General features: G+C 36.3%; 1 protein-coding gene across 9 annotated transcripts in view; it reads right to left on the bottom strand.

Moving 5' to 3' along the window:
- Positions 1-4959: 4959 nt before the first annotated feature.
- The window catches only part of CDC14B (cell division cycle 14B), a 44259-nt gene continuing 30260 nt past the window's right edge, over positions 4960-18958 (bottom strand). Inside the window, exons 13-15 of one of the 9 annotated variants that reach the window (XR_007780516.1) lie at positions 17443-17588; positions 14681-14749; positions 4960-8327 (exon numbers count right to left, since the gene is read on the bottom strand). Coding sequence is in view for 7 of the 9 variants with exons in the window: in XM_030236850.2 (XP_030092710.2) it covers positions 8291-8327; positions 11600-11716; positions 14681-14749 (223 nt within the window). In the remaining 2 variants the exon portion in view is untranslated. The other 8 variants (XM_030236850.2, XR_007780515.1, XM_030236852.2 and 5 more) reach the window with 8 other exon arrangements.

Raw genomic sequence — 18958 nt, 5'->3', positions numbered from 1 at the left:
TTTCCTGCCATGTTTTGAATGTAGCCTTCTCTTCTACTGAAGTGTTTTTGCTAAGCAAAGTGTTCATGTACTTAAAAGTAAACCTCCCTTTTCTACTAAAAATTAAATCTTTGCTGTGCTGTGCTACTGGGCTCAATCTGTTGTGATGCAATCACAGTTTAGTTCTGACTGTTCTCTGAGAAGGCCGAGGGAATTGTTCTATTTTTCAATCTCCTTCCTGCTGTTGCAAAGTTACTGTTTATTCCTCTAACTTTGATCTGCCTTTCAAAACAGAATGACAAATAGGTTCTTCGGGGAATGCTTTAAAGAACTTGTGAAAATGTATCTGTATAATCCACTTTTGGTTAGCAGATTATAAACTCCTTAAAAGGAAAAAAGGCTAGTTACAAGACTGTTTAATTAAAAACAGAACAAACCAACCAACCAAAACTAAAAAATACAACCCATCCAATCCAAAACTTTGTGAGAATGAGCTTGAGTGTAATTGATTTCTGCTTCAACCAGCTAAAGCATCTATGTGGTGCATAGAGCATCTAAATTAGATGCTAGAGCATCTAATTTTATTTTTCAGTCTGTCAGACTTGAATATGGCTTAAGAGTTTCTCTAGTTGATGGTATATCCAAGTACAGAAAAGAAATTATTAATAGTAAGTGATAACAGTGATGCAATTTCTTTGCCTAGCTTTGATAGCAGAACTGTGAATCTCAGTTGTCTGTCATATTTAGGGTACCAAAATAGCTGTATCTGTTAAGCACAAATTTGCTGCTGTCACTCCTGGTGTAGCTGTACTCCATCATTTAAAGCAGTTGGCAGCAGGTGTAAATATATACACAAACACTAGTAGAATATGGCATGCATGTAAAGAAGGGATTAAATTGTGTCGCAGGTCTTAATCATGTTATTCTTTAATGCACTGCTACCAGCCACTCTTTGGATTAATGTAGTGAGTGGCCTAGCAGAAACTGCTGCATTTCAGGTTTAAGTTTTAGATTCATGTTACATTGCAGTAAGTTTGCAAAGAAGGTAATTCACCTCTCTTCATGACTGTCATTTACATGTGATGGAGTTGATATGATGTCCTTCAGTTGAATCATGTGCAGTACTCCAGTTTAGGATTGGCAAGCATATATTAATATAAAAGTGCCTTTAGATGAAAGAGGAGAAAAATGTCTGCACTTAAGATAAGAATACCAATTAATGAATTAAGAGACTCAGAAGTAAAAACCTTGAGTTGATGAATAAGAATCTTGGGCACTTGAGCCCATAAGAAAGGAGCTTTCAGTTGGTTCCACTTTTTGTATGAAAATAGGCTTTGGGGTAAAATTGTGCTTTGGGCCCAAACTCAAAATCTGTACCTCTAGTACACTTATGCCATTAAGAATATTCTTAATCTTATATTATACAATTTTCACATAATTTTTCCTCTTTTTTTTCCATAGCTGTCACAGGCACATTCACACATAGTCATATGAAAAACTGAATATATGTGTGTATATACACACACAAAAACATACATACATACATACATACATACATACATACATATATATATATATATATATATATATATATATATATATATGCGCAGTGTTGGAAGTAATGCAGTGCATCAGTGGATCAATAATTGAATGTGAAAAATGATTCTTTGCATAAAAAATACATTTCAGTCACTGAATATTGGGCATGAAATCAGGGCTTTTTCTCTTTGAGTAGCATATGCTGAGCAAGTACTGAACGGATTGTGCTTGGAGGGGGTCGGCCTTCAGTCTTTGGAGAAAGCAACAGCTGTTCCACTTTGGCTGTGTTGCTTAGAATTTTAACTTGAAATACATTTTATCTTCAACAGCTTTTTATTTATCTTTTTTTTTTAATTTCTCATGAAATACCTTTTTGAATTTGTGATACAAGTGTTGCAGATAACTGTATCCTCAGTGTGGCCTCAGATACTGCATCACATTTAATGACTGTTGGAGATGAACCAGTGCTAAATAAATTGAATAAAGTTTCTGCCCTCCCTGTTTAGGTAACTAAACTAGTTACTAGTAAAACTAAGTAGTGTGACTGTTCATAATCTGTGTTCTGTTGTCTCTGCAATGTTTTACAGCTAGTTAACAGGACTCAATGAGCTGTTGCTTGCTTTTAGCAATAGTAGCTCTTCTGTTGAGATTTGTACAGTAGTTACTGTTTGAATGAAAGATACTGTTTTTTGTGTATGGGAATTAAATCAGCAGTATAGTTCTGCTAAAACATAAAAATAACAGCAAGGTACAAAATTTTTTCTCATGCCAGATGAGAATAATAAGCTGACACATTCTGATCCAGGATTTCTGTACATATTAGTTGTTTGGTAATATTTCTGTTGCATATGGATTGAGTGCTTCTTTTCAGAGTTTTTTGTTAGCTCTAGCAAAGACTTTGAACCTTAGAGGCTATTGTGGAAAGAAAAACCCAATGAAACTGCCACCAGAGTGAAAGAAGACCAGAGGTTAGAAAGGTCTGATCAGTGGGAGGAAGAGATAGAAGTCCAAAAAAATCAACATTAAATAGTAGTTCACTTTAAAACAGGTATGATGCTGGTGTAAAGAGATGGACAAAAAGCACCTAGAAGCATGAAAGCAGGACAAATATAATGTGTTTTAAGCACTGACTAGAGATTCAGTCCAGTGAGCATAGCATTTTGGGGAGAATGGTGAAAGATCAATCTAGTGATAGCAAAACATGAACCCAGGAAGAAATACAAGGATGTCTAGAGAAAAGCTGTGTTTGAAGGAGTGATAATGAAGAGTTTGAGCCCTTCCACTGAGCAGAAAACAATGGAATTATTCTGCTGTCTTAGAAGAATGGCATCAAAGCACCGACAAAGGCAAAAGCAAGCTCACAAGGGTAAGAAGTGATGTTTCATTATTTTACTCTCCTGCTATTGGCATCACTCTCACTTTAGATTTTCTTGCATTAGTAATAGTTGATGCCAAGGGTCTGTTCCCATTGTGCTGTCAGGGTACAAGGACTTTGGGGTTTGCCACTTTATCCTGTTAGTGCTGTAACTGAGCTGCAGCAGGTTGGAAGAGTTGGGAGTTGGAGATGCTAGTGACATAGAAGAGCTTTTCATCTGCTGCTATGCTCTTATGCAGCAGGGCCACCACATGCTGGGTTGAGGGATCAAAAACACCAGTGGCTGCTTGGCCTCTCTGGAATCTTTATCAGCCTTGAGAACTAGGACAGACTTTGACAGAGAGGACATGGACTAGGAATGGAGCTGTTTAAAGGACAGGCTTTCTAGGTGCCTTCTTCCACCCCCTTTGTGACAGTCCAACACTTGAAAAGGCTCTTGGAAATATCCCATGGATGGAGGGTGTCCACTTACTTAAAGATGGTTCATGTCACATTTCATTTTTGGTCTAGTGATATAAAGTATACTGAAAACACAAAACCATATTATAATTAATATAGCAATTGCAGTACACAGTTCCTTCACAATACTAATGACTCCCTTTACCAGAGAAATATATTCTCACTGTCATGGCAGGTGTCCTCTGGTGTCAAGAAGGAATGGGAGGGTTGATCAGTTAAAGCCCATTGTTCTCTTTGAAATTCTTATGGCAGTTGTGTGGCTTTTATTTCTATGTATTCATTCTCCCCAGGCTGGCCTGGTCTTCATTCTTGCTAAATAAGTGCTGGTTGGTCCACTCAAACTTTGATAGCTATTTATCCAAAACAAAGGACACCCCATGTTCCCTCTGAGATGAAGTCATCTTTGTAACTGCTCTGATCTATCACTCCCTGAGCTTCAAAAGCATATCACTCTTGTCTGTGTTCTCTTGGCCTTTTTCCATATTTAGGACTTATTAGTTAGTCACATTCATATAAACCAACCCCAGAACCAGAAGTGCAAGAAAAATACATCTCTTCATCAACAAACACTTGGCGTGAGATTGGTTTAAAGCACAGCTTATCTCTGAAACCAGGCTCAGATTTCATGTGTAACAGGGCATCCTTTTTGCTATAGCATGTTTCTGTCTAGTCCTACATGAGCAGAATGTAGAAATTGCAATGCAAAGGAGGCTAAATAGATCCAAACTGAAGTTACTCAGAACTGCTGTGAACAGATTATTCTTGCAGTGCATTAACTTCTCAAAGGAATTGTCCTGGGCCACTGTTCAGTTTTTCTCTGGGGGATTGTTTACGTCCTCTGCCCTCCCCTGCCCAGTGCCAGTACTCCTTAAATTGCTAATGATGTGATAGGGCTTAACAGTGTTTTCCCGTGGGCCTCCCATACATAAATTGGGGTTCTCCACCATTCACTCTTCATCAGGCAGCTTGTTTGTCAGGAAAAGGTGCTTAAAATTCATATAAGTTTGGAAAGGATCACTTTACAACAAAAGAACACAGATTTTTCCAACTATAAAACTCTTATCTTTGAGGCAAGCAGAAATTAACTTGCTTGTCAAATAGGCTCTGGTTGGTGTGTGCAAATTCTGCATTTTCTAATGTAGGTAAGGTAAGGACAATAAAAAGTATTTCAGTTGGCCACTATTTTCTGCTGTTGGATATTTTTAAGAAAGACTAAGCTAGGCCATCACCCATGCTTGTGCAAAAATCAGTGTTCTAAAAATTTAATTCTTTTGGAAGTCTTCACTGTTGTGGTAAGTATAAAAGTATAGAGTATTTAAGATAGTGCCTGTTCCTAAGAATTAATACTATATAATCATAGAGGAAGGAGGAATAACAACTAAAATCCCATTGATCTGTCTTACTGTGCTTTTTTCACTGTGTAACTGCATCCCAACAATTCAAATGCAGGTACTGTTTTCCAATGTGAGTTCCTAGAAATGTAGAGCCAGAAAGTCTCTATTTTTGAAATTTTAAAAATATGTGTTTTAAGAATCTGTGCTTTAATTAAATATTTTCAGGCAGCTGAGTGTGTTGTGTTTTTTCAGTGCACATATGAGTCAGTCTGGTAGAGAAATGATGGCTTTGTTATCATACTGGAAATAAAACAGAAAAAAAGCCTTCTGATTATTTTTAATTTTACACAGTTCATGTTTACACTTCCCACTATTGAGTATTCTGTATAAAATCAAATGCAATTTGCAGTATTTTCAAATGACACACAAATGCATATTGAACTAATTAATATTACAAGATAATATGAAGCTTTATCTTAAAAATACTGTCAGCAAAATAAGCTTTCATTCTGTCAATCCAAGTTAAAAAAATATGATTAGAAATATACAGTTTAAAAATAATCAGGATGAACAGTACTGATTAGTCAAGAAATTTTAGACCTTGGTAGCCTCTATATGAGTTTACATATGACAGTCTGCAAATGATTAATATAAAAAATGCAGTGCAACAAACTGGTGAACATCACATTTATGTTTTGTTTTGTTTTTTTCCTACAATCTCTTACTGTTTCAAATCAGCAGTGCTTCCTCTACTATCATACTGGGGCAAAAAGACAAAGTCTAGGCAAGTGTCTTGAGTTTTTTTGATGCTGTAATGGAAAGCAGCAATTTTACCCGAGATATATTACAACTGTTGAGCATGTAGTATCTTTTGAGCTAAGAAATTGAGGAAGAATCCATCTGTCACATATTTGAAAGAGGAAGGAATTTCTAAGAGGAATTTCCTAACTGATGACAGCAGAAGTAACTTCATTGAGCTGCTCTATTATACAAAGATATTCAAAGGTGAGGCAGCTGCTATAACATATTCCATTTTGGCACATAATACTTCACAATTCAGAAAAAAATTAGAAACCAAGACCTTCCTCACACATGCCCACTCTTCATTCTTGTACCTAAGACACCTTTGGTGTGGTGTATTAAAAATGTTAGAAAACTAATAAAAATTTATAACAAACTAAGCAGTACAATTAGATGTGGCAGAATGAGGTAATGAGTTAATTTTCCATATAAGGCTGTTTGGAAAGTTCAGATGTAAAATCCCTTTGACATTTATGTGTTTTTCACTGAGAGTGGGTGGTGGGTGGGGTATCCTGACACACATTGAAGCAAAACGTGCAATTTTGGTTTAGCTAGAGTTGCTATTGTTTGTGCACTTGCATTATGCAAATTTACTTCTAATGAACCTAGAAGTGCTAACTACTCTGCTGGTTACTTTAAATGAGACAAATTCTGATTTGCAATTTGGAAGGGGTGGGAAAGAGACCAATTATTTTCAGGTTAAAAAAAATGCCAAAAAAAGGAGGTCAGCTGAGAGAAGGGCATGGCCAAACACAGTAAATATTACTAAATCTTTATCTGGTTCTCATTTCACTATTTGCATCCCTTTTGCCTTCCAAGATGAGAATTTTGTTCAAAAAGAAGCATAGGCTCATATTTGCACAACAGACCTACTATCGTGGTTACCTGTGTATGTAAGCTTTTGCACAAAATGGCTCATTAAAAAATCCACCCAACCAAAAAAAACCCAAACCACACAACCTCCACTAAAAAATCCTAACCAAACAAACCAAACCAAACCCAAAACCCCCTAGACTGCAACAACCCCAGAAGAACCAAATAACCTCTGCCAAAACAAACAAAGCAACCCCATTCAAAGCCCAAGAAATTTTAATTGCCTTATTGAAATGAGATCAGTCCCTCTCTTGCAGATGCTTTTTATTTAGAAGAAAACAAAATTTTTTCAGTCTGAGCCTTCAGTGGTCCTTTATTTGCATTAAACCTGCCCTTTTAACTTATATTCATGTTTGCAAATTTTGATTATCTAAGCACATGGATGTTAGCTGTAAGCTTACTTACACTTTACATCCTGTTTCCTCTCCAATTCATGATTCTTTTGCTAGAAAATGTTTTCAAACCACTGTGTGATATTCATACTGGCATTCAAAAATCACCAGCCTAACAGAAGGCTTAGTTTCCATTCAAAAAGTTGTAGGTTGAAACTAGTCATTGAACATTTACATTCATGGAAATTTCCCCCTCTCACAGAGGTAATCTGTGTCTTTAAAAACATCAGTTATTCCATTACTAACATTGCAGATTTCTCAATTTCCTCCACTTTGTATGGCAAGAGTCATTAAATCAACAGATAACTGTTAATTAAATCAACAGATAACTGATTCATATTTAAGGCTATGTGGTAACAGCCCTCATCTGAGGGATATGCAGCTATAACCATCAGCTAGCTGGTGAACAAGAGTACATCAGTTTTCAAATGTCATAATGTGAAAAGTAGTAGGAAAAAAAACACTAGTCCTGTAGGGGTTGTAAATTTCAGTCTCAAGCAGTTTCCTCTAAAAATTATGCTGCTTTTTACTAGAGGTAAATTGTAGTTCTTAAAGTGTTAGGTGTCAAAATTTTTACTTGCCCCTGAATTCCACTATCTCAGTCGTATGGCACCTTTATATTCCCATTTTTTTTGTGTGCTGCACTCATTAAGTGTCCCAAAGCACTGTCCACATGTTATCAAACATACCAATGAATTCTGAGGGGGGATTCTTACCTTTATATATGGTAATATAAAGTTTCATGTAAAGCATGTGATAGGAAAAACAGTAATGTTTCAGTGGTGAAACTAATGACATTTCAACATGACATCACTGCTTTAAATGCTTGTGGTTTTCCTCCCCTTTAAAATCATACCAGATGTAAAGCAGTTATAACTAGTTCAAAGAGCAGTTGGTTGTGAACAACTGAAAAGCTGTCACTACTAAAAACAAGTTAATCACTTACAATTAGTTTTTCCTAAATAAACCACACAACCTTTGACAATAAAGCACTCTTTGGTGGACAATAGTTACATTGTGTACTCCATACTGCAGCTTCATAAAAAAACTTCATACAAAGTAAGAAATAACTGCCAATCAACATAGGAGAGTACCAATATTATTAGAAATAAAAGCTTTTGTGGTTGATTCTCAGACTCAAGTGACAACTTCAGCCCAGTCTGAATGCACAACACAGATTTATATACTTAAAACCTCCCACCATCTGGTGATCAGCAGCTAAGTGATTGCCATCACAATTCGTACACATGCATCATACATACTAGTAAGCCCTCTTTATAATAGAGAGCTTAAATATTTACACCTGAGTCTGAACATACGTAGATTATGTTTGTTTTGAGAAAGTATTAGCATGGTAGAAAAAAGTCTACCAAACATGTCGACGGTTCATTTTATTCTACAAGTAAAAAAGAGATTGTTCTATTTCATTTTTTACTGAAAAATAGAGCCAAAGTGATCTTCCTTGAATTGCATCAAGTCCCCTCTATATCCCCTTCACTCCTGAATATCCTCTTCAACACTGGTGGCTTATTCGAAATTCAACGCAATACTGTTCTAGTCCTTGTGACGGATTGGCTGTTGAAATAAAACATATTTGAGGAAAAAGTTAAACATTACTCAGTATGTATTTCAAGCAAGCATTTCTGGTAAGGTAAAATGAACAAATGATACTTCAAAGAAAGAAAAAAAAAGAGTCACTGCATTAAGTAACACAGCAATACTGAGTGTCAAGAATGCACAGATTGGTCTGATCACAGACAATATGAAGAAAATTCTGTTCCATACAGAAATACAAAAGGGTATTCAAGTACCATAATTTAATTAAGCGCATTTATGTAAAGCATTCCTTTTCTTTTTCTCCCTCTGAAGTATCCGACTGCAGGAAAAGTAGGAAGAGCAGGACAGAAACAGGAACCTTTTTATTTTTTAAAAGCTAGGTTTAGATTATATATAGAAAGTTCTGAAATGCTGCAGGTAGTTTTCAGAATTTTAACAAGGGTGTAGAGGACTGCTTTGTAATACCTGGCAAAGCAAAGGCATATGAGATTTTACAGTGTTTTCCTCTTCGTTAGCTTTTGTGATATTCCTTATACAATTTTCATTTCTTTTCCCCATACTACCCATGATAATTTTTTTTTAATACCTTTACCTGTATTCCCTAAAGCACCTTTACCCATCAAAATACCTTTAACACTTAGGATTTCATTTCTAATCAACTACTTACCACAAATTAAATTTTAATTCTATTCTGTATGGTGACATGGAAAAGACTGTTTTACTTGTCTCTTACGACTCAGTTTGGCTGTGAAGTGTGCACCTTGTTAAAATACAGACATGAACTTCTCAGTAACTGATAAATTTACAGGGAAGATGTCTTAACTGGAGAAATAAGGGCATCCACAGAGAAATACTGGGTTGTGGGCTAGAAATGTGATTTCCTGCAGTTCAAAACCAGTATTTCAGTTACAAGATATGTGTTATGTCCATTAGTACTTTCTTTCATAGAAGGCAGCTGACATATAAAGATGTTCCACAAAGGAAAAGCAGTGAGTGTTATAGATAGGATGGAAAATCCCTATGTTCTCTTTAAAAAGCCAGAATAGTGTTTTAGATGTAAATAGCTGTTTTTGCTGAAAAGTCATTCTGGAGGCTGGTGGTGTCTTCAACAGTCTGAAGGATGAAATGACAAATGAATTCCCTAGCTGTGCAGATTATACTGCATTAGGATGGGTCACAAGTGTGAGTCACATACAAAAAGAATTGACTAAAGTAACATAAAGCAGTAAATGAGATTGATGTAAAAATAATGCAAGATGTTTCCACTGGAATGTATCAGAAAAAAAATGAAAGAAAAAGGATATACAGTAATGTAAGTGAAGTTCAGTGAAATAAACAAAGACTTGACAAAGACAGATGCTGGTTAGGGCAGGATGTCAATATTGTAGAAATAATTATTCTCTGCCCTGCAATTCACTTCATCTGGATTCAGTTCAATGAATCTGAGTACTGTGAGATAATGCAAACTGCTCATACTTAAAGAAACTAAACTTAAATGAAGAGGCATGCTTAAAAATTACTGATACTTTTCCAAATGCAACAGGAAAATAAAAGGATACCTACAAGACTAACAACAAGGTACTGCATTCAAAATCCATTAAATGGTCTGGTCGTATCACAACACCCTTCAGAGGGACCAGCACACAATTAGCCCTCTCAGATTATAAAACAAGATATCGGTAACTGTGACACAATAAGGACAAATTTGATTATTGGATGGAAATATGAAAATAACTGAACTTCTTAGACCTCCAAAGTTCGAAGAAAAAAAAAACAGTATATGGTGAAGTATTTGGGGTAGAAGTTTTAGAAAGTCCATTAAAATATGAAGGAAGTAGTTAATGATGTTTGAGATTGACCAGGTCCTTGGCCTTCAGAGTCATACATCTGGCAATACACCTATAGGACTTGTGAAATTAATGAAATCTTCTGTGAACTCTATGTTAGGGATGCTGTTTTCTCCTAAGGATAGGTATTCATATCTCACACAATACAAAGGTTAGCTTAGAGAAGTGCTTTCCAGGAACTCAAAATCTCTCTTCAGATGACACACATCCATGAATGTAGATACAAAATATTGCAAGTGGGTTACCTTAAAACTGGGAGAGGCATGAAGAATAAAAACAGCAGGCAGAATCCCTTCAATTCTATTCAGACCAAAACTGACATGGTAAAAATTGGGCAAAATGGAGAAAAAACCTAACCAACCAAAAGGAAAACCTGGAAGAATATCACTGATTTTTAGTAAAATACCTGTTTCCTGAAAAAGGTCTTATTTTTTAATATGTTGTTCAATAAATCAAAACAAAGAGAACTAAAATGTCTGTGAATAGAATTTCCTGCACTCTACTGACTATTTCCACTGACTAACAGCACAAATTTTTCATAACTTCATTACCTTCAAAGTAACAGAATGAAGAAAGGGGAAGAAGAACTCAATGAGGAAAAAACTGCAAAACAACTTAAATGCTCAGAGATATTTATAAATCAAGCCACATAACATGGGAAGTAGTTATGTGCCATCTTTTACTCTTTCCAGTCAAAATCAGCACCTGACAGACCCATTTTTCCCTAAGAGATTAGACAAATTCCAGTAAATTGTAAGCAATGTAAATTGTTTGGATATTGTTTTGAACTACGCTCTCAGGCTCATCTTTTATAATGACCTGGAGAGTTGCCACTGAGGGGTATGATCACAGGCATACACAAAGAAATAGCAGTAGTCTGTCCATGTGCTTCTGGGTCAAAAGGCACTTTCAGTCTTCCATAAATCCATTAGAATTTCATTAAGCTTTACCAAACAGGTTTAGTTCAGATTATCAGCCATGGTCTCAGTAAAAAAAACTCATACCAGTATACACACGCATTTTATACACGTCACCTTTCCACAACCACTGCATTCCAGTTGTCTTGTAGAATTCTTCCTAGTTTTGACTTCATGCACTGACTAGTATATGACTTAATGCTGCAAGGAATTTTTCTATCTCTTACTCCAGGCAAAGAGGTTTTCATGTTACCGAAATCCCTGGTCTTCAGTAATTCTCACTCACATTAAGAATTACTATTTAAAATTCTTGAACTCAGAAGACTGAGCAATATAAACAAATTACTTTAGATGTAGGGTTCCAGGTGTTCTCAGTGCACAACACAAACCATTTAATTGTTTCTCACTTTCCATTGCCAGGAGAAGGAGCTGAACTATGGCAAAGCTCCTGACAGCAGTGGGTAGAACAGCTCAAAGTATTTGCCTAGAAAATGGTTACAGGATCTGTAAAGAGGGTAACTCTCACCTTTTTAAACTGTTTTTTCTTGCAGCAGACCTGGTAGTTCTTTTAGTAATGTCTGTACTGTCAGAAATGCTAGGTTCAGAGGTTTTATTTTTCTGAATACTGGACTGCAGAGTTACTCTGTAAAGAGTAGGAAAAAAGAAGAATTATATAATTGGAAAGTTCCTAAAAATACTGAAAAGAGGGTGTTACAATGGAGCTAACAGCTTATTATCAGCTTAATATCTATTTTCTATTCCGTCACAAGGTTCCAGCTGTGAAAGTATGCACCAGTTCAGAGATTCTGACCTAAGAGTAACTTAGCTATTACTCTTTATTCTCCTGCTGTTATTAGACTCTAATTTTCAGTGGCTTCACTGAGTCCAGTCATACAAGCAGATTACATTAGACTGGAAATCAAAACCTTCATTAAATAGTGCAAGTTGCAGTCTGGTCAGTTAATACACTGAAGAAACTACTTTCACAGAATCCTATATATGAATACTGAATGCTTACTTTTGGAGCAAAAGTGAACAGGAATACACAGGGAGAAAACATACATTTCTATATTCATGTTACATACTAACCAAAAATATAAATGGAAAAAACCTCCAATGTTTAATTGTTTTATATGGGTTTCAGAATTAGAACATGTATTTGATAAAACACAATTTCATTTAAAATATATTCTTTATGCTGTAAAACTGATCAGCCACATTATTGTTACTATACACTTCTTGATTAGCAAACAATTGTGTACATAACCACAAATTTTAAGTATTTGAAGTATTTTCTACTTGAAAAAAATTCTCTTAATAGTACAGCCTTGCAAAATATTATTACTTGATTTGCAACTGTTCAAACAAAACAACCAGTTGCTCAGGTAAGATACAAGGTTTCAATGACAAGTACTATAAAATGCAATGCAAATTCTCCTGTAAACACAGGACATTCAAGGTTGAAGGAATTGCTTTTACAAGAGGCAGAAAAAACCACCCCCAGATACCTTCAACCTCATACTTCCTAAGACAGAACAAATTCTTCCAATGAAAATGTTTTCCTCGCATGCCCAAGGGGAAAACATTTAAAACCTGAAAGCTTATGTTATAGTTTCTACTGTGATTGTAAAACAGTTTTAACAAACCCTAATATTGAAATTATTTTTTTCAGTGCCACAGTTGTCATACAGAATGAACAAATTCAGTCTATCACACTTTCAACCAAGCACTAAAAATTACAGCAATGGTGAAATAAGACTTGCATGATACCATTCATCTGTGCTGATAGAAACTACTAGGAATGAACAGAAAAGCACGAGGTTATGCTTAACCTCGTAACATTTGGTCACTGAAATATAAACATGCAGAAATCGTGGCACATTCTGGTTTACTAGTGCTCATGCAGCCAGAAATATGGAAAAATCATGTTTTCTCCTTAAATAAATACATTTCGTGTCTCTGCATAAAATGCATGCAATGTACATATAAAAGAAAGCAAAAGTTATTGGAATGCAATTTTTGTCATCTTTCTTTCATAAACACCCATTTTTTTCTAGATACCAGAAATTCAGAAAACCGGTCAATGTACATGGCTTAAACCCATGTACGTATCTAACATGAACTGAAATATGAGCTAGCAGTGTGCCCTTGTTGCCAAGAAGGCCACTAGTGTTCTGGGGACCACCAGGAATACCACTGCCAGCAGGTCAGAAGAGGTGATCCTGCCCCTTTACTCAGCCCAAGTGAGGCACATCTGGTGTGCTGTGTCCAGTTCTGGGCTCCTCACTACAAGAGAGACATGGGTGTCCTGGAGAGTCCAGTGGAAGGATATGAAGATGACGAAAGGACTGGACATCTCTCTTATGAGAAAAGGCTGAGGAAGCTGGGTCTGTTCAGCCTCCAGAAGAGATAACAGAGGGGACTTCATCAATGTCTGTCAGTATCTGAAGGCAGGGTGTCAAGAGCCAGGCTCTGCTTGGTGGTGCTGAGCAATAGGAGGCATTGGGCACAAACTCATGCACAGGAAGTTCCACCTGAATGTGAAGAATTTCTGAACTTCTGAACATAACACCCAAACTTCTTTACTGTGCAGGTGACTGAGCACTGAAACAGATTGTCCAGAGAGGTTGTCAGGTCTCCCACACTGGAGATTCAAGAACCATTTGGATGCAATCCTGTGCCATGTGCTCTGGGATGACTCTTCATGAGCAGGGAGGTTGGACCAGATGACCCACTGTGGTCTATTTCAACATTTATCCATTCTGTGATTCCGTGAAGCATTATGAATGCTCAAGATAGCATTTTGCACAAACATTTAAATATTCATCTTTTCAACATCTCATAATGTAGCCCTTACTTCCCAAAAAATTTAATCTTATCAGTTCAAAATGAAGAAAGAAAATAAAAGAAGCTCTAAGTGGAAATAGGACTTATAATAAAAATAGCCACTAGTAAACCAAAACCACCACAAAAACATCCTTGTAAGTTTGCTGCATTTGCCAAAGGGATATAACAAGATTCCTTATGGGATCAGCTCAGAGCCAGGTGTGAGCAGGGTGTGAGCAGGGTAGAATCTTTAACATCATCTGATCTTCAGTAGATATGTCATTTTTACATCTCAGATATATGCAACTTCACTGGGCTTCTCTACAGTAAAGAATAATTGAAATCACTGTGAACAAAGCATTTGATAAATTATCACACAGACATTTTTAAATCAGACTAGAATTCTAGACTTCCAAGGCTGACAGCACCTCAAGGAAAAGAGACAAGGCTCCATTTACACCACTGCCTGACAGGCTGTTGCAATTAAACACCCAGTGTTGCTTTTGATCCTCACAGCTGTCAGTTGAGGAGCAACAACAATGCTATCACAGCTTTTATTAGAATGCTACTGCATATATGTTAAAGGTGAGAGAAGAAACTAATGTATGGAATTTTGGTTTAGCACAATTAGACTAACAGCCTCACTTGACAGCAGGTTCAATAGATAGGTTTTATAATGGATGTGAGATGAAGCCATGGTAGAGGCAATCGTGCCAAAATGTCAGCCTGAAAAAAATATCCCAAACTATATTAGAGAAGTGTAAGATCTCAGGACACCTACCTTACTGCTTTGGAGCTGTTCACATAAAATAGTATGTCACACAACTTCCAGAAACACCAGCAAACCCATCTGTTGTACACAAAGGTTTTCTAACTCAATGGGATATGATAAAAAATGAAAAAAACCAACCAAACACCACCACCACCAAAATCCCACAAAAAAGAAACAAAAACAACAGCACAAAAAAAAACCCCTAAAAAACCAACAAACCCCCCCCCCCCCAGTACCGTGCAGGCTATAGGATGTTGTAATAGTCACATTTTTAAACAGACATTTGCATTTGAAGAATTTTTCATCTCCAATTCATCTGTAATGGAAACCTCACTTGGTAGTTCTGATCCTAAATACACACCACAAATAGCAGACTAGTTTATACACTACTTTCTTATTCAAGCTAATACCTTGGTCTTTAAACAAATAAAGACCTGTTTAAATGGAACTGTGCTTGGGCAAGGAGCAGGAACTTTTAAATAACTCACAACTTTTATTCACCATTTAACTCAGTGCAAGGGCAGAACACAGGCACACCACCAGGACACAAAAACCCAAACTCCACAACCCAAGACAAAATCCACAAAACTTGAATTGCAAGCAGTGTAATATGCATTAGACAGAAATCAATCCAAATAACAAGCGTTTTTAAAAAATTGTGATTGCAGAATCCTAAACAGGGGTGAAGAAAAAAAAGGTTACACAGGTGCATGTCCTCTCTGTCTGCAAAAGGCACTTTAGTCTTGCCAACCAATCTGGGCAACCTGTCTTACAAGGTCTGTCAAGTGCAATACTATTTTCTCCTTTATCCCCTCATGATTTTTAAGAAAATAGACCTGAGACCTCTACTACTCTTCCAAGTCATCAACAGGCAACAAGTGACCAACAACTCTTCAGCACACAGGGCTCCAGCAAACACAACTGCCAGGCTAGCTCAGATTGATCCATGATCCTTACTGATTATTTGGTCTCTTAATACATGAGATATTAGCTGCAGAAAGAAGAGACAGTTAGGCAAGCTTTTAAGAAAAGCCTAAGTGTTTTCTCTCCCTATACTTAAGCCACATTGTATCATTGTTAATCTTGAAAATCAAGCAGCAGCACCAGTAATTGGAAATTCACAGCAAATGGGAATAACAAAATTGCTTGCATCACATCTACCAACATCAAACAGTCTTTTTTCATCTAGCAAGGAATAAGAGTTTCTAGTTTTTAGACAGAACACAGACATAGTAAGAGAAAGAAGGATGATAATTGACTGAAATTGATCTTCTAGCACAGTACAACAAAACAAAGCATGGATTGTTTCACCTCTTTAACCTGTGTTTTAAGTATAGTATGTGTTCTGAAGACATACTAAAAAGCTAAAGCCTGAGGTCTGACTTCCAGAGACCATTGAGAAAAGAAAGAGTGCTTCATTCACTGTAAAACTTTGAAAACACACCTCTCATGGTATTTGGAATAATGCTTCTCGAGTAAGTTATTTGACAAGGTTAGGGAAAAATTAAGCTGAAGTTATCTTTATTTCTTTATAATTTCTTTCTCAAAAAGAACAGATTAAGATGACCTCAATGAAGGCTAACTGAATAACTAACCTGTCCAAAGTCTCCCGGTCCTCATCCTATAGTTATCCAGTCCCTTAGGTTAGCAGAAAGAGTTTCATGCTTTTTAAAAAGTGCAGACAAAAAGTTGCAAGGACAAAGGTATGGATGACAGAAAATCTCAACCTTCATGCCTGTCAGGAGACAATGCCTTTTCTTAATTAGTAAAAGACTTTCTGAATATTTTTTTAATCTGAGAGCACCAAGATTTCAAGTATTCTCCCAAAGTAATCATTTTCCTTTAAGGGTGGTGATGACACAGGAGCTCCAGGGAGGCTCAGAAACAAGCAAAAAGTTCATTTGCACTTCCTCAGAGTTCTGTGTGCTGTTGGAATTTTATTTGACCAGAATATGTAAGTTGTCATTTGATAAAAACATTGCACCTTTTAAGTAGAAGCAAGGCAGAGAAATCATTGCAGCTACTATGATGAAAGTGAAGAGTGAAAACTGTACTCAAGGAACTGATATGCTATAATGTTTACTCAGCTGCTGAATCCAAGTAACAGAATAAAGGAATGTAAGTAGTCTCCTAAAGCTATAGAAAACATAATTGTGAACAAAAGATGAAGAAACCAGACTGGCTGGGTAAGCAAGTGAGCCAGGACCTAACACTGTAATCTGTCCTATCTTCTTTAATGTCAAAAAGGTAAAAGAAGTAATGTTTTATGACATGGCGTATAATATTTGATCTCTTTGTAGAAACAGAGACTTACTGACATTTCTAACAAATTCTAATTCTTGGCATTTCATGGGAATAAAATCATGTGTTGGGAAACTAGCCTAGTTTTTAAGTTCACGAACTTCAAAGTAAAACTGAAGCTAACATCTGCACCTGCAATATGCAAAGGATAGAATCATATTTTAAAGCAGTACTTTTTTTTTTCTTAGAGATAATTTTGCTTGTGTTGTTTTGCTTATCTGCAGGGAAGAAACACTTCAAAACTAAGAATTACTCTAATTATAAGAGCTCTTTGCCTTTGTATATAGTAAGCCAGCCATAAAAATCACTCAGTTATTCCAAATAATATACACAAGAATATAACAAAGCCAGAGCAGTGAAATTCACCCTTGCAGCAAAGCCAGTAAGAAAAAGACATGAAAACATGCATTTAAGAGACATACTAGACAGAAAGTATGAGCTATTGCAGAGAAATGGAATGGGACACTTACACAGTGGCTCTCTTTCAGGGGGTCCTGATGGTTACTATGTTCTTAAACCATCTAGACAGAATAGCAGGCTGGGCAGAAGGGAGCCACATACAATCCACCAGATGACAATGCTACACAGTGTAGACACCAGCATAGCTAGGAGCCATCTAAAAAGGGATTGGGGGGAGGAAGAGATGAAAAAAAATTCAAAAGCAAAAGCTATTGGTGCATTTTAGCTTGTTTCAAGTTCTTCAAAAGGATACTGCTCTATAAACTTTGCCAAGCATTTCTTACTTTCTATGACTAACAATCATACAGCCATAAATTGCCAATATAGTACCCATGTACTGCTGGAATCAAAGCAAATCTTCTGAAACCCTCATCAAGGTCACCTATCACTCTTGGAAAGAAGTGTGTGGAGGAGCAATACATCCCTGACCACTTGCTGCCATCTCTTATGCAGGCTCAGCCTGTATTCACACATCCTATTTCACAATCATACATTCTGAAACTAAAACATTACATTGCAGACAGGTATGTTTGCAGAAACAAACAACTTATATAAACAACCAGATGATGGGGTGTATTACCTTTCTGTGTAAGAAGCAAAAACCAATTCATAATCCTTTGCCTCAGGTGCAGAATATTGCTTATTAGAACATACATAAAATATCCAGTCATCAACACATAAAGAAATTATACAGCCAACTTCAACAAACACTCTATACAAGTCCCTTGTGACTTAAAAGTAAATAATGCCTCTAGTTTTCAAAGACTAACTTTGCCCCCCCCCCTCCACTTCTTTTTTCCTTTTAAATAAAACTGCCTGGAAGATTTAGAAGCTTCTGTTTGTTTGCTTGGAAAAAGTAATCAATTTCACTGCAAGAATAATTATTTTAACAGACTAAACTAAAAAGGAAAGAAACAGTAACCTCTTATAGTAGAGTAAACTTCTGACTCCTGTAAGGCAGCTAAATATTCCTTGCAATAAAACAGTAACACAAAGGAATGTATGAGTTTATGCACTCATTTTTCCTTGAATTATTTCAGTACAAGTCACAAACCATAAAAATAACTCAGGGGATCAGAAAGAGGTAAATTGAAGCTCCTTGAGCCACAATGCACAATGTAAAAATGAGCTATAAGCTCCAGGTCAATTATTTTAATTCTACACAAGTACAAGCTAATTAGAGCAGATGTTACAGAACATTTCATGAGCCAGAAAATATTTTAATAGTAGACAGGTCTTGTATTAAGAAGGTATTAGGACAATGGCTCTGAATAGGTTATCTCACAGTCTACGTTCATCATATGGAACGTACATTAAGTGTGTGGCAATTAAGTACTTGACAACTAAGGCATTTCTGTGCCTTGGAAACTAATCTGCAAGGCAGTTGTTTTTCACTGTGCTCTTTGAGGTAACTGAGGTGATGCTTTTTGGTATTTTTTAAGTCAGCTGGGCACAGTCTGTTGTATGAGTATGTTGTTTCTTTTATGGCTGCCTGTGTAAAGGATAAGCATGAACAGAAGACAGTAA

The sequence above is a fragment of the Serinus canaria genome, chromosome Z, assembly GCF_022539315.1.
Source record: "Serinus canaria isolate serCan28SL12 chromosome Z, serCan2020, whole genome shotgun sequence".
In the NCBI taxonomy this organism is placed as follows: Eukaryota; Metazoa; Chordata; class Aves; order Passeriformes; family Fringillidae; genus Serinus; species Serinus canaria.
This window is presented reverse-complemented; position numbering and strand designations above follow the sequence as displayed.